Source organism: Zeugodacus cucurbitae, chromosome 5 (assembly GCF_028554725.1).
Source record: "Zeugodacus cucurbitae isolate PBARC_wt_2022May chromosome 5, idZeuCucr1.2, whole genome shotgun sequence".
Classification (NCBI taxonomy): Eukaryota; Metazoa; Arthropoda; class Insecta; order Diptera; family Tephritidae; genus Zeugodacus; species Zeugodacus cucurbitae.
The window spans coordinates 70,858,111-70,872,148 of NC_071670.1; the positions used below are offsets into that span (position 1 = coordinate 70,858,111).

The 14,038-nt window shown below is 43.3% G+C and overlaps 4 protein-coding genes across 4 annotated transcripts; 2 read left to right on the forward strand and 2 right to left on the reverse strand.

Annotated features, from left to right (window-relative positions):
- The first annotated feature begins 59 nt into the window (after window positions 1-59).
- Window positions 60-2,656, forward strand: LOC105219304 (uncharacterized). The gene is made up of 3 exons (XM_011195348.3): window positions 60-545; window positions 611-1,139; window positions 1,239-2,656. The coding sequence occupies exons 1-3, from the start codon at window positions 202-204 to the stop codon at window positions 2,217-2,219; spliced, it is 1,854 nt and encodes a 617-aa protein (XP_011193650.1). The 5' UTR covers window positions 60-201; the 3' UTR covers window positions 2,220-2,656.
- Window positions 2,657-2,675: 19 nt separating this feature from the next.
- On the forward strand, window positions 2,676-5,519 carry LOC105219308 (uncharacterized). The gene is made up of 3 exons (XM_011195351.3): window positions 2,676-3,265; window positions 3,338-3,842; window positions 3,910-5,519. Exons 1-3 carry the CDS (start codon window positions 2,877-2,879, stop codon window positions 4,897-4,899), a joined length of 1,884 nt encoding a protein of 627 aa, XP_011193653.2. The 5' UTR covers window positions 2,676-2,876; the 3' UTR covers window positions 4,900-5,519.
- A 73-nt stretch (window positions 5,520-5,592) lies between these two features.
- LOC105219309 (glutamate receptor ionotropic, delta-1) lies at window positions 5,593-7,942 on the reverse strand. The gene is made up of 3 exons (XM_029044938.2): window positions 7,612-7,942; window positions 7,008-7,548; window positions 5,593-6,935 (listed from the first exon to the last, which is right to left on the reverse strand). Exons 1-3 carry the CDS (start codon window positions 7,938-7,940, stop codon window positions 5,922-5,924), a joined length of 1,884 nt encoding a protein of 627 aa, XP_028900771.1. The 5' UTR covers window positions 7,941-7,942; the 3' UTR covers window positions 5,593-5,921.
- Window positions 7,943-8,548: 606 nt separating this feature from the next.
- Window positions 8,549-12,966, reverse strand: LOC105219310 (uncharacterized). The gene is made up of 3 exons (XM_029044942.2): window positions 10,381-12,966; window positions 9,782-10,316; window positions 8,549-9,682 (listed from the first exon to the last, which is right to left on the reverse strand). Exons 1-3 carry the CDS (start codon window positions 10,728-10,730, stop codon window positions 8,672-8,674), a joined length of 1,896 nt encoding a protein of 631 aa, XP_028900775.1. The 5' UTR covers window positions 10,731-12,966; the 3' UTR covers window positions 8,549-8,671.
- Between the last annotated feature and the right edge of the window lie 1,072 nt (window positions 12,967-14,038).

The following is a 14,038-nucleotide window of genomic DNA, read 5'->3' on the forward strand; positions in this document are numbered from 1 at the left end:
TATTTTGGTTCTCAGCTTCGGTTCTAAATGATTAATGACTCCAGCTGGACTTACATTTCAAAGTTCATTAGTGGCCATTCCTGCGACAATTAAGGCTTTCAATTTAATGGCACACTAATGGTAGGCAAATCGTTCAATTAAGTCTCACTGAGTTCTGGCTATGAAATAGGCTCGGTAAATGAAATTCCCTGTTTAATTGTAATGGAAATGTTGTCAATGATAGTGCGTATTATTATTTCCGCCGGGCTGTTGCCACTTTGCTGTGTGGAAGCTGAAATACTGACCACTGACATGCAGTTATCGCATATGTCCAGCGCAATTCTGCATTACCACGCGAATTTTTTCAGCAAACGTGCCAAAGGGTTTTCACTCTCAATGCTTACAAGAGATGACGATGCTGTTGATTATTTCACCGACTTGTTGACGTCGGTATTACCGAACGCACAGGAAGTGAAGGTGGAGATTAATGTGGCTGAGGGTATGCCGAAACCGAAGAAATACGATTTGTACAACATGCTAATGATCGACTCGTATGAAGCGCTGGTGTAAGTAAAGATACCGCATAATAAACCCTCAAAATGTTATTACCGTTATTAAAATACATTTGCAGTGACATGGATCCAGGGTTTCATGCCCAGCAAAACGATTTCAGCGAGTTCTATTTGATCGCTATGCCTCCTGTTACGAATCATTTGCTCTTGATGTCAGAATTAAAAGCGATTTTCGATTATTGCTGGCGTCACTATATTTTAAATGTAGATGTACTCGTGGAAGTTAACGGTACCGGTGTAGAGCTTTATACCTACTTTCCGTTTTCGCCTCAGCGGTGCAAAAGCACCGTACCGATTCAATTAAATCGTGGCAAATCCATCACAGAGCTAAGTGCTACAGCCCTATTCCCCGACAAGGTAAGAAACTTTCACGGTTGCACCATAACGGCAGTGCTGTGGGATGTGCCGCCTTATATATCGCTGCCTAAGCGGGAGCAGGGTGAGCTACAGTTTGGCGGTTTGGAAGGAGAACTTCTGAACCTTTTGATTGCTGAGTTAAATATTGATTTGAATTATACGACACCGCCTCGTAACGAGAAACGCGGTTTGATCTTACCCAACGGAAAGTTGACTGGGGCGATTAAAATGGTGAGACATTTTGTAATCATTAACAGTTACTAAATTATAATGATATGACACTTCAACTAATATATACTAAAACATTGCGGTTCTCTTTGTATATTGCAGTTGGCTGAAAAATCGGGCGATCTCAGTTTGGGTTGCTTTCGCCGTACACAGGAGAGGGCAACCGTGCTCACCTCATCGATTAGCTTTTATCAGACCACACAGGTGTTCGCTGTGTTGGAGAGACAAGAACCTTGGTCCACATACGAAATCTTAACGTATCCCTTCAATATACATGTCTGGAGTTCGCTACTCTTCTTCTATCTGGTGCCAATATTTATAGCGTTTATATTGCATCGCTTAAGCGTACGCCTCTTACATTTCATCTTTGGAATTCTGCATGTCAGAGAAATGTTCTTCATGTGGACGGGCATACTCTTATCTCAAATAGCAATACCCGAACCTTCGGCGAATTTCGCACGCTACATATTTGTCATGTGGCTGTTATTAACCTTTGTTTTGCGCTCCTCCTACCAAGCGCTGCTCTACGACTTCTTCAGCACACAAAAAGTGATCGCGGCACCTGCGACTTTGGACCAATTGATTCAACGTGAATACAAATTGGTTGTGACAGAATCCACCGCCGATTCGATGTCTGGGATAAAGGCTCTGCGAAATCGAGAGATTGAAGTACTGGCGTTGAATATGACCGACATTGGAATATATATTGAACTGGAGGGTAATCCAGAGAAAAACTTTGTAGCATCCACTCCAAGTGACTTCCTCAAATATTATATGATCAGTGAACAGAAATATAGCAAATTCACTATTTTGAAGGAGGATGTCTTCCTACATCATATTTCCGTATACTTTACGAAGCACTCCTACTTGAAGCTGCCGGTCAATAGAATTCTACGGAATCTACGTGCTGGCGGCATAATCGAGCACTGGTCGCTTGTTAGGGAACTACATGCGAATAAAAATGGGTTGGACAAGCAAGCTTTGACGCTAACGCAGCTCTACGGAATCTTTGTGATCCAATGTTTGATGTGGGTTGCTGCATTGCTGGTATTCTTGGTCGAGTATGTGCGGGGTTATGCCTAGTAGATAAAATGGAAAACCTTTTAAAGGTTGTATGAGTATATGTAAAGGAAATAATGTCTCAAATAAATCATGTTGTTGTTATGGTTTCCTTCGACGACAAACTGTTGGATACTTATGGTAAATCTCTGGTCTCTGTGCCTTAACTTCGGGGAAATTGTTAGATTTTATGAGACGATTCTTCTGTAGAAAAATTTTTGCGAAGAATTTAGTTGGGGAATATCTGGCTAGATTGTTAGATGTATCACTTCTGATTAATATTAGTTCGGTCTCCCGAGTGTGAAGTAGCGTTCTTAAGCTCCGTATTTCGGGATCACTATTACTGCGGTTTCTAAATTCTTAGTTTTTTAATCACATTCTAGATCAATTTAACTCTCTAGTAGTGATTCATTCGTGGACTCCCTCTACCACAACAATAAAACATCAATATCACTTAAAATTCGTTGTAGTCCTCACTTTCTTCCAGTAGTCTGTAAATTACTGATACAGCGATTTAATTCTATTTTTATGGCAATTCAGTGAAATTAAGTTATTAATTCCATTAGCAAAATTATAGGAAGATACGCGAGTATATTATTAAAGCATGTGGTATTTTATATAAAAGCGGATTTCCGGGGCAAATGGGTTGCACATAGTCCTGTTCATTTCTCAGTTGTGGTCATGTCAAGTGAAGTTCATCGAGAGTATCTCCAAAGAGTTTTATATGTCGCTGTGTTGCTAACGCTCCTCCACGTCGGTAATACCATGTTTGTGCAGAGAAAAGGTCTGGAAGACGGTCCTGACTACGCAGAGATCGCTGGTCATCTCTCAGCCGCAATTGTGGAGATAGTGCAGAGCAGCTTCATCGGGCACCGGAAAGTGAACACGTACAATCTCTTCTCCTACGTACAGCGTCCGGAAAGACGCTTTCTTTTTGGTGACATTATCGAAAATGTGCTGCGATCATCGGGAAATGGCAACACTGTGCGCATTGGTTTGGGCGAGCCGGTGCCGGGTGATCATGAGCGTCACTACAATGTACTGCTGGTAGATTCTGCGGCCTCTCTGAAGTTTGTGTGGTCAGAGTTGCATAAGGTTTTGTTGTAGACACGCTTTGTTTTCTTTCTACTCCCTCAATGTAGTTCCCTCTATGCGGAGTTCGCCAGGTATCATCTCTACACGAACGGCTACTTCGTTATCGTCTTGCACACCTATGACTCGGCGCATTACTACGATGTGCTTTTCGAAATATTCGAGCTCAATTGGTTCCTGGGCATAATCGATGCCAATGTCTTGGTGTATGCATTGTTCAACTTGTCGCTGCTCTACAACATTCACCCCTTCAATCAGTTCCATTGCAAGGGGTTGGCGCCCACCATAAGCAATCGGTTTACGAATTTGCGGTGGTGGCACACCAACTTCTATCCCGACAAGCTGGCGGACTTGCATGGCTGTGCGCTGATTTGCGCCACTTGGGCGGAGATGCCGTACCGCAGTGTGAATGAACAGAGCGGCGAATTGTTGGGCATTGAAGGAAAGCTGTTGGAGTATTTGGCCGTGACAATGAATTTCACTTTGAAATTTCGTCTGCTTGACGCCTACGAGAACTCGCATATACTGGATAGGAGAGGTGTGGTTTTTAAAGAGGTGAGCGCACTATATACGTAATAACTTGCTTATTGATCTCCTAACCAGTTTACTCATCCCGAACAAGCTTATTGCGAACGGTACGGATTTTGTAGTTGGAGGTTTTCCATATAAGACGCCCGTCAAAGAGGACGTTTTCACGCCTACCTTTCCTTATTTCCTAAGCAGTTTCAACTTTATTGTCAACTCCAACCTGGAACCGTACTCACCGTTTACGAAGTTATTTCTGCCCTTCAATAGCCACATTTGGAGTCTACTACTGTTCATCTACCTCGGCGTATTTGCACTTCGACTGATTGTCTCTTTGATGGGCGTAAGACCAAGTAACTTCATATTTGGCGCCACGAATCATATGCCGGGTCTAAATATGCTTAACGTTTGCTTGGGCGGTGCGTTGCCTTCAAATCAACTGCCGCAGCGCAATTTCGCACGTTACTTTCTAATGCTTTGGCTAATAATGACGATGTTGCTGCGCAGCTCTTATCAGGCTTTCTTGTACAACCTGATTAAGTCCAATATTGGACGCCCGCCGCCGAAAACGATTGCGGAGTTGTTGCGTCAAGACTATCAACTGCTCATGACCGCTGATGTTTTGGCCACTGTCTACGACCTACCAGTGATTTCTGCGAACGCGCAAATCTTGAATATATCACGTTTCGAGAGTTTCGAATTGGTACGTCGCCCAGATCGGCGTATCGCCATATTGACGCCATACGAATTTGTTGGCTACTTCAAGCGTTACAATGCCTCCTTCACCAAGGGCGTTCATGTGGTTGAAGAACGTGTGTTTACACAACAGCTAAGTTTCTACATGGCGAGCAACTCCATGCTCTTGCAACGCTTCAATCGCATCATTTTGCGTTACATCACTGTGGGTTTGTGGGAGAAATGGGTAAGAGAACTGCTGGATATGAGTCCCCGATCGGACGGTGGATTCGAGGAGCCCATAGCGCAGGTCACTATGCAACAAATGTATGGCGCTTGGTATGTTTGGTTTATCGGAAATGTGTTGAGTACTGTGGTTTTAATCATTGAAAGGCTTTGGAGGTGGGAGTAAGGTATTCGAGTTTGTAATTGAATGAGAGAATTTCGAATAAAATTTTGTTGACAATTCAAAATGGTGTATATTCTGATATTTGGCTCACAATTTTAAGTGGTTGATTCAAGTATTATCTTTCCCTACCTTATGATACATATCACTTATTCTTCTTTATCGGCGCAGACACCGCTTACGCAGATATCACCGATTTAACAACGGCACGCCATTCATTCTTCCTTATCGCTGTTTGGCGCCAATTGGTCAAGTGCAGCCAAGCCCTTCTCCTCTTCCTCGGCTTCCACCAATGCCATCTCATCGGATGTTGACATCGTCCACGCTTCAGCACCACCAAGGCTGTTGTCTCCTTTTCATTGGGGAGGTTTTTTATGTGGTGGGTCCCAAACCCTACTCACAACCGTAATCATCACCTTCTCACTTTAGCTCGCTTCAAACGGATGTCTGTTGGCTACCCGGAGGATACTTGGTCTAAGACCGGAAGTCGTGAGCTGCTTGAGTCACATGTAAAGGAATCGCTCCTGGCCTCACTACCAGACAACTAATAAATCCGTGTAGTAAGCTCAATATGATCCTCTCCGGCTGAATTTACAAAAATGGCAAACAAAAACTGTTATCGATTACCTTAATACGATCCTGTTAAAGGTTCGTCGAGGTACGACGTGAAAAATAGACGACCAACGTCCGAAAATCGAACGGAACCCCGGAAAATCTATTTTATCATCCATGAGATGATTCATGGAAAATACGCGGATCAAAAGATACAGTAAGTAAGTTGATCTTCTATCTCGTGGTCCATTAATGGGTTGCAACTTTTTGTCAACTTCAAATTGCAATTCTCACCACACCTTCCACCTCTCATTTCAATTAACTCGTAACGACTCTTCAGATTTTTATGCAAGCGATTTTTATTCAGATGCACACAATTCGTGTTAACAAAGCTAGGAACAATTGGTTACATCTCTAAGTAATATCATCTTGTCTTTTGCAAATAATCCATTAGTAACCCTCAACTATATACTCACCTAATAATTCAAGAAATCCAACACCATTTTAGTCAAGGGCGATCGGACTGCCCAAAGCTCTAAAAGGAAAATTAAAATGCACAGCAACATTAGAGCTCCATACAGGCTGAATATGCCCAGCAGCAGAAACAGTGACAACTTCACCGGTTCCTGTGATTCACCGATCTGGTTGACCAAGCGGTAGCTCCGCTCAAATTTATCGATTATTCCCACATCGATACAATAGAGAATGATAGTGTTGAACGGCCAAACCAGAAAGGAATGTTTGGGCATGTACATCGTGAGCGGCGTCATTATCAACTTTTGCGGGAGTATTGCCACCCTTTCGTCCTCCGTGTCCTGCTGATAGTTGAAGTAAAGCAAGGCCGGCTCGATTATGGTCAGCGCCTCCTTGGAACCATGAGCGATCCGTTTCAAAATCATCGGCATTGTGTTTTTAGCGCCATCGATATAACCAATGGACGCATCGCCGAGCACAGAACTTAGTAACTCCGTCAATACTGGTGCCGTGTTAACGGTATAGTTGTGCTCGACTATCTCATCAAATGATTTTAACGGTGTGAGTGCGCGTCCATCCTGCAACATTATAAAAAGCTGACCGGAATACGCGGAACGTAGCACCAATGTGCACAGCAACCACAAGCCCAGGAGGTAACGCGAAAAGTTGCGATATGGTAATCTACTGTGTATAACATTGCCGTATAGCGAGGCCCACAGATTGCTAAACGGAATGCGGTTACTGCTGCCAAAGACAAATGAAACAAGCTGACTGCTGCCTAGAAATTTGAGTGCGTATATGATAAGCACGGCCAGCACAATATTAGAGGCAATCAGCGACCAAATGATGAATCGAAAAGGTCTCAAAAGGCGCTGCAGCGGAGAGAGCGGACGTCCATGTGGTATAGCGACCATTAAGGGAAAGCTCATGTACGAAAATGTGGCATCCATGACTTGAGCGCGCTTTTTCTCATACATTGTATAGATGATCGTAATATTTGCATTGCCTTCGGCTATCTACGGTAAGTGTGGGGAGTTTAAAATTAATTTGTTAAGAAAAGCAAGTAATACGTGTTGACTTCTACACACCATTTTCGTGACTCCAGTCAGCGTGCCATTTGCAAAAATTGCGCCACGATCCCGCGGTTGTGGATCCACAACTCTTATGGTGAAATTCATGATTTTTGCCAAAATCGTGATCAACAGACCCTCGATACCTTCGATCGATTTGATGCGACCGCTTTCCCGATCTTGATCCAAAATTATAAATGGTGGTTCGTGCCAGGTCACTATAGACAACTCACAGCCGTGCAAATTGCGCAATTTGTAGGGAAAAAACATTTCTTGACCTTTGGTTCTGAACCTTGGCCGGTTGTTGCGAAACGATAGCAGTAGTTTGGGTTTGGCCGAATGACAAGTAGTGGGCGTAAATGGGAAATAGGTGTAGGCAACGGCGGTCGTGTCCATTAGCAGAAAAACGTTTACGTGGAGAACGAAGAGTCCGAACAAGCGCGTAAATATACTTTTGACAGTCTTTAAGCGTTCTACTTCGCTGCCGGTGTAGACGAGTATGAACCATCCGCTGCGCTTGTATGTGCTTTTCGGCTCTTCCAAATCCATTACTAAAGCCCTGACGATACAATAAAAGTATATTTATGTTAAGCATAAAGGGTCGCGGGGAATGTCAACTTACTCGAAGGACTGCCAGCTGTCGACGAACCAAACTCCAGCGACTGCTAAACCGCCCCACCCTACGGCAGAGGTACTATTGTCGAACCGCGTTTCCTGCTCTACAATGTAGAGGCGATAGTGCCGACCCTGTAAATGCACCAGCAAAGCCTCGATCAGCTCCGCTTGATAAGCATAATTCTGAGGCTTGTTCGCATACTTTGCTATAACCAAGGGTGTAGAAGTAAATTTGCCATAAGCATTGAGAATGGCCCAAGCGAGGGCCATTACCAGCGTGTGATTTCCGGTCTTCTCGAAACCACCTTTTCCAAGGCCACCCAAAATTATATCCATGTCGATTTGCGCGACGCAATCTGGCTTTCACCAGTCCCATATGCGAACTATTTCACCAACGATTCGGTGTGCGGCAATAGGCCGTAAAACATCGTCATTACGCCTTTAACGTTGCATGTCTGACGCATCCGTTGCCGCTTTGCACACGAAATGCTCTTAACCCGTTAACCTAATTGGTTGCACGCCGAGGATGTTCCATTTCCATTAGCGGTCATCATTTTGTGGCGACACGCCGATTCTTTAAACACACCCCCACGCTTGTTGACGCTGCTGTTGCATGAGTATGATATGCGGCGATCCATTAAGATCTCGAGATAGTAAATTTGGCGCGAAATAACATAGATGGGTCTATAATTTTAGATAGCGATCGGTGAGGTATTTATATCGTTTACTTCCTTAATGGCGTGAACTTGTTTACAATTTGCAAATTTGCTTTACAAATTGGGTATGCAATGCAGAGAAGGTCAAAGTTCAAGTTAAGAGTTTGTCGGTTGGGAAGAAGGGGGGGTATGTGTATTAAAAATCTGGAAGAAACTTGCCCTTGAGCTAAACACAATTTGTCCATACTTTATTAGAGTTCATGTCATTGGATCTATGAATCCGATTTCTGGTTAAAAAAAGGTTCCAACTCTACCCTGATACCACACGGTTTGTAAGGTGGTTTTCTCCTTCCAATTAAACGAACTTCGTGTATAGTTTATATTACGTTTTAATTATTAATTTAATTTAATTTAACACTTAGTCCTTCCCCATCTGTGCCACAGTAATTCCACCAGAAATACCAGCGACGCCAAGCCCACCAACGTCAGGTACATAATAAATAATCCCCCGAGGTCGTCCATATCAAGCGCATCGTTGTCCTCGGCCGCGACAAGATCGTAGTAACTCAGGTCTAGATACTTTTCCGCCCAGTAATCGACCAGACCTTGGCTGCGCAGTTGCATGAGCAAGAAATTGAACCGTTCCGTCAAGTAGCTATGCTTCGGGAAGTATATGGTAATGTGTTGAGCAAAGAGTCTATCGGGCAGCACATAGAAAACACCGCGTCTGTGCTTGGACATCACGTAGTAGGTGAGATAGTCTCTCGGCGAAACGCCAGCCAACCTTCCACCCATTTGCTCCACCATTTCGTACGACTTCCATTCGTACGTGCTGTTATTTAATATTATTGGTATGCGACCCTTCGCCAACAGAGGCAGCGAACCCACCGTATTCAGTGTAGACGCGGTCATTACGAGCGAGTAGCCGTCTTTCATGAGTTCGAAGATATTTTGCGGTGGCGTGCGATATAGATCGGTTTGTAGTAGTTGATAGAGAAAGCTCTGGTAGGCATTACGCATCACATAACCGTATGTAACCCACATAACCAAGACGAAACGTGCGAAGTTTGTATGTGGCACGCGTTGTATGGGAATACCGAGAAAGAGGCTGTATACGCTGATTAGAGGAGAACGCGGACGCGGATAGCCAATCATAATGTGGGCAAGCGGTGAATCCTTACTGCGTTGGTATATAAAATAGGCTAGTAGGAGGACTAATTGGAAACTAAATACGAGCCCAAACCAGGTCTCAGCGTCGAAGGGGAACGTAAATATTTCCAAGGAAGAGTAGAATTGAGTAGTCAGGACGACGCCAAATATTTGCCACGTTTGGTAGTACGGCAGTGCACCAGTGAGCAGCGCGCAACGTTCCACTGTGTAACGAAAGCAACCCAAACTCAAATCCGCCAAATGATCATGCAGCTGAGTAGGGAAGAGAAGGAGAGAGAGAAAGTATGTAAGATAAGATGGATGGATGGATGGATTGATTGAAGTTCGTGCATTACATAAAATTTATATTACCATTTTCATGGCGCCCGTTAAGGTACCATTCTCTAAGCGTCGACCGCGTTGCTCATCGTTCGGTGGCTCCACCAGCTCCATAGTGAAGTTGAGCTTCTTCGCTAATACGATGAGCATTTCGCCTTCGAACGAACCTAACTGCGCATAGCTACTCCTGTTCGGGTAGTAACTTAAATATGGCGGCGCATCCCAGACAGCCACTGTGAGCGAGCAATTTTGCATATTTGTGAGCTTATTGGGAAAGATATTTGTCGCCAAGGACTTCACCCATGTGCCATTGTAGACATTAATGACACGTACATTATTTGCCTTACATGAATTGTTATCCAGGAAAGGAAAATATGTGTAGACCTCGACATAGTCGGGTTTACTTTCATACAAGACACTCACGTTGATGAGATAGTTGCTAAAGAAGTAATTCAAAATGGTGGCAATGAGCAGATTCGGCGCTCGTGATTTGTCTGGATCTATAAGCAGTATCAAGTAGTGCTCGGAAAAATCGAATTCCTTCGTGAACTTCGCTGGATCCAGCTCGCTGTGTAGAATGAGTGCGGAGTTTTATTAGTGTTAAATAAATCTTAGTCCACTCGCATACTCACACTAACGCCTGCGGTCCATCAATCAGCAGCAGATTGTACTTTCTGGCGGAAGTTTGTAGGCGTGGCCCATCAATATTTTCGATATGCAGTTTGATGTTAAACATAAATGGCGTCGCACAAGTCAGCAGATCCTGCATCAGACGCCACGACTGCTTGTGCTTTGCATGTAGGGACACCATCATATCGCTGGAGTTTGGCACAAAGAATCTGTCGATAATAGAGCCCAGCGCATGTCCCAAATTGTAACGGATCGTTGAGTTGCAGATGGTGCCCGGCGTCGCTATGCCGTTCACCGCATCGGACTGAATTATGTATTTTAGCACGAAAATCAACACGAAATGTCCATGCATGGCAACCGAAATTGGCGCGAATTGGTTCAGTAAATACGTGGTGGTGGTGCTACGATGCGACTTTGAAGACTACCGTTACGCAAATGAGTGGAAATATGCACGGCATGCCGGCAATCGCATCAAAAGTTTGCTAGAACCTTAATGCTTGCGGTTCTAATGGCTGGGCGTAGCTTTCAACAAAGCCGTTAAATTTAAATGAGTACTCTTTCATATTACAGTTAGGCATGAACAATAAATCATAGAAGCGCCAAGAGAGGCGCAGAGTGCTTGTGTGAGACGAGTCTTGTTGATTTGAATATTCGAACCCTTTGCTGTAAACTTTATTACTGGCTTAATGTTGTAATGTAAAATGATGATGGGACCTAAAGAGATGATTGTATCAGCGTATGGGCTGTAAATGTAATTAAAAAGAATACATATAGTATATATTAATGAGTGTGTCTCGATTATTACATCATGCAACGATGCTATTAGATACGCAGTAGTTCCTATTATATATGTGCGAATTTGGAGTTCCCGGATCTATGGAAACTCTATGTGGTGCTAGAGTCTTCATAGCGGCACGGTCGGATTATTTCTTGATAAATATCTTTCGTTCGATTCCAAAAAGGGTCACTTGTCTAGAAAAGGGAAGACCAGCGGCTAAATTGGTGAATCCCAGAGTCTTCAAAGAGGCGCGGTCGAGGTGAGATTTGAACAAATTACTTTAACTGGAAGACAATGAAACTTAGAACGGTGATGATCACTGAGATAACCTTTTCAGTACAGTATCCCATATTAGAGTACAATGACCCACATTCTGTTGTAGTTTAAACCTTGCTTACCCTCTTTAGATAAACTCTCTAAGGTATGTACGTGGAACCCAAACTTCTCTGTATATATACTAGACATTATCAGTTCCAAATTGGAAGCTCATTTCAACTCGACAGAACTAGCCAACTTATCGAGATCAATTCCTGCAACAATCACAACGGTATTCTGCAATCAGCGTTTTTATGCGGATTCCCTCATTTTCCAATTGTAGATTTTTGCAAAACCCTACGGCCACACTTGACGGCATGCCGCATAAGGCCGATGCATTCTGATATGTCTGCCGGCGGCACGCGTGTTGCACATGATGCACGACACGGCGGCATGCTTGTCAACGTAGGAAATGAAGACCGCACAACGCCAACTACCGCCCGCCAACCATCAAGGACCGAGCAGCTAGCCGCCCGTCAGCAACGCATTTACATATAACGAACCCTTGGTTGATTGCCACGTGCGTGTGTGTGTGTATGATATTTGTGTACATGTGTTGCCACATGCTGTTGCACATGCAACTGACAATGATTGTGTGATTGTCCTCCGTTGTTCCACGCGCTCATACGTAATCATGAATGTGTGTGTGAGCACCTGTGACATACGCATGCCTGTTGCCTGTATGTTTGTTTGTATGTGGATTGCGCTCGTATATTTTCTTTGCTGTCAGCAGTGCGCATTGTACATGCAATGATTTAATTTCGCCCGTAATTGTGCTGTGGCAGGCAACAACCAAATAACCGCACACACACACACACGCAGTCGCTTGCTGGCAGCACAACATGTTGCTGCGGTAATTTCCAGTATTTCTTCGGATTTGATGCGTGTGACGCCTATCCACATCCACATCCAACACACATACATACGCTTGCCTCTTCTTTTTCTTCCACTTTCTCTTCAGCTATGTACTTTCCGTATTTTGCGGTCTTCGGAGCATGTCTCCCGGTTGTTTTGCTTCTTTCTGCTGATTTTAATTCAATTATTATTCAAATCATATAATTTCATTTCGCTACTGCTTTGTGTCGGCAGCAACAAATGAAAACATATTTCACGCTGCGCTAATAAAGCGTTGACACAATGAAGACAGAATTAGCACAGCCAGCTTGATGCGTGTCGCAAATTGAATTTCGTGATTATTTGCCAACAATTTATTCCATATTTTATAACGATATGAAAATACACAAGCATTACTCATGTTTCCACACCGTTGATGACACTACATGGCTCTGCTTGAGCGCATATTAATGAATGAGGCAAATAAGTTCGAAATAAGTAAGGAAGGCTGAGCTCGATTGCGAGCGGATTCCCTAAGGTGGCAAAGAGATATTAAGAAGTTCCAAATATCTGGAAATCAATTTAAACAGATTTCATCAAGCTTTGATAGCGAAGACCATTATCTCTCTCTATTTCCATCATCTTCATCTTTATCTCCATATCTTTATCTTTATCTTTATCGTCGTCTTCATCTTTAACCTTTTCTTTATTTCTGTCTGTATCTGTATCTATATATGCTTCTGTATCTCCATCTCCATCTCCATCTTCATCATTTATCATATCTTTTCATCTTTATCTTCATCTTTTTATTTAACTTATCCTTTTATCTTTATCTTTATCTTTATCTTCGATTTTATCATTTCGATTTGATTCAATTTCATCCAAATTTAGTGCGTAACCCGTCGGTTTCGTTAATATTTTCCACAGAGCTATTAAAATCAGTAAGAAATACACCGCTGTGAAAAATAATCACTTTTGCTACTTCTCTTCATTTCTTCCCTCGCGGCGAAATGCGTTTTCGTTGTGCTTTAATTACCATTCATTATACGTTGTCGCCTGCCATTCACTCTACGCTTTTCATTATCACCGCGTCTTCCTTGCTGTACGCCATTCACCTGCCTGGAGGTCATTTATGACATCCATAACCCAGGTTCTATCGAATGCTTTACATATATATCAGTATATAAACGCCCGAGGTGGCGAGTCGGCATATATATATGCATATAAGTGTAAATTCGCGGAAGTTCGATCTCAATATCATAATTGTGTTCATCTTTGTGGTTCCACGTTCCACCTGTCGTTCCTGACGTTCGCCTCGTTCGTTCAGCCGCCATTTTTACTTCGCTTTTTTTTTTGTTGTTTAATAGACTTTCATCACTCATCTGTATGCCGACGGCAGTGGTGTTCGACACAATACGGGTTATTAATGTCGCTCATTGACACTTCCGGCCTTGGTTGGTTGGTGGCATCGTTGCTGCTTGCCACTTTCCCAGTTGTCATCTGGGGGTTTCTACTTCCGTGGTGGGACCACTTTTTGGAGCCGTATGCGAGCTGACAGATATCACATTATTTTGATGGGTGACATATGTATGTCAAATCAATGGTACTACAGAATGTACCGTTATTTTGAGATCAAGAGTGTGTTCAGAAATCAAGCAGGTATCATATAAGAGTCCACATTTGGTTGGTTCCACTATGTTCTCAGCAAAAGGTCGAGTGTTAAACTTTATGTT

Coding starts and splice junctions, on each gene's coding strand:
- LOC105219309 (XM_029044938.2), bottom strand. CDS start 7,940: ATGGATATAATTTTGGGTGGCCTTGGAAAAGGTGGTTTCGAGAAGACC. Junction 7,549..7,611: donor GACAGCTGGCAGTCCTTCGA/GTAAGTTGACAT, acceptor TTGTATCGTCAG/GGCTTTAGTAATGGATTTGG. Junction 6,936..7,007: donor TGACTGGAGTCACGAAAATG/GTGTGTAGAAGT, acceptor CACTTACCGTAG/ATAGCCGAAGGCAATGCAAA.
- LOC105219308 (XM_011195351.3), top strand. CDS start 2,877: ATGTCAAGTGAAGTTCATCGAGAGTATCTCCAAAGAGTTTTATATGTC. Junction 3,266..3,337: donor GATTCTGCGGCCTCTCTGAA/GTTTGTGTGGTC, acceptor CCCTCAATGTAG/TTCCCTCTATGCGGAGTTCG. Junction 3,843..3,909: donor GAGGTGTGGTTTTTAAAGAG/GTGAGCGCACTA, acceptor ATCCCGAACAAG/CTTATTGCGAACGGTACGGA.
- LOC105219310 (XM_029044942.2), bottom strand. CDS start 10,730: ATGCATGGACATTTCGTGTTGATTTTCGTGCTAAAATACATAATTCAG. Junction 10,317..10,380: donor GATGGACCGCAGGCGTTAGT/GTGAGTATGCGA, acceptor CATTCTACACAG/CGAGCTGGATCCAGCGAAGT. Junction 9,683..9,781: donor TAACGGGCGCCATGAAAATG/GTAATATAAATT, acceptor TTCCCTACTCAG/CTGCATGATCATTTGGCGGA.
- LOC105219304 (XM_011195348.3), top strand. CDS start 202: ATGGAAATGTTGTCAATGATAGTGCGTATTATTATTTCCGCCGGGCTG. Junction 546..610: donor GACTCGTATGAAGCGCTGGT/GTAAGTAAAGAT, acceptor ATACATTTGCAG/TGACATGGATCCAGGGTTTC. Junction 1,140..1,238: donor TGACTGGGGCGATTAAAATG/GTGAGACATTTT, acceptor TGTATATTGCAG/TTGGCTGAAAAATCGGGCGA.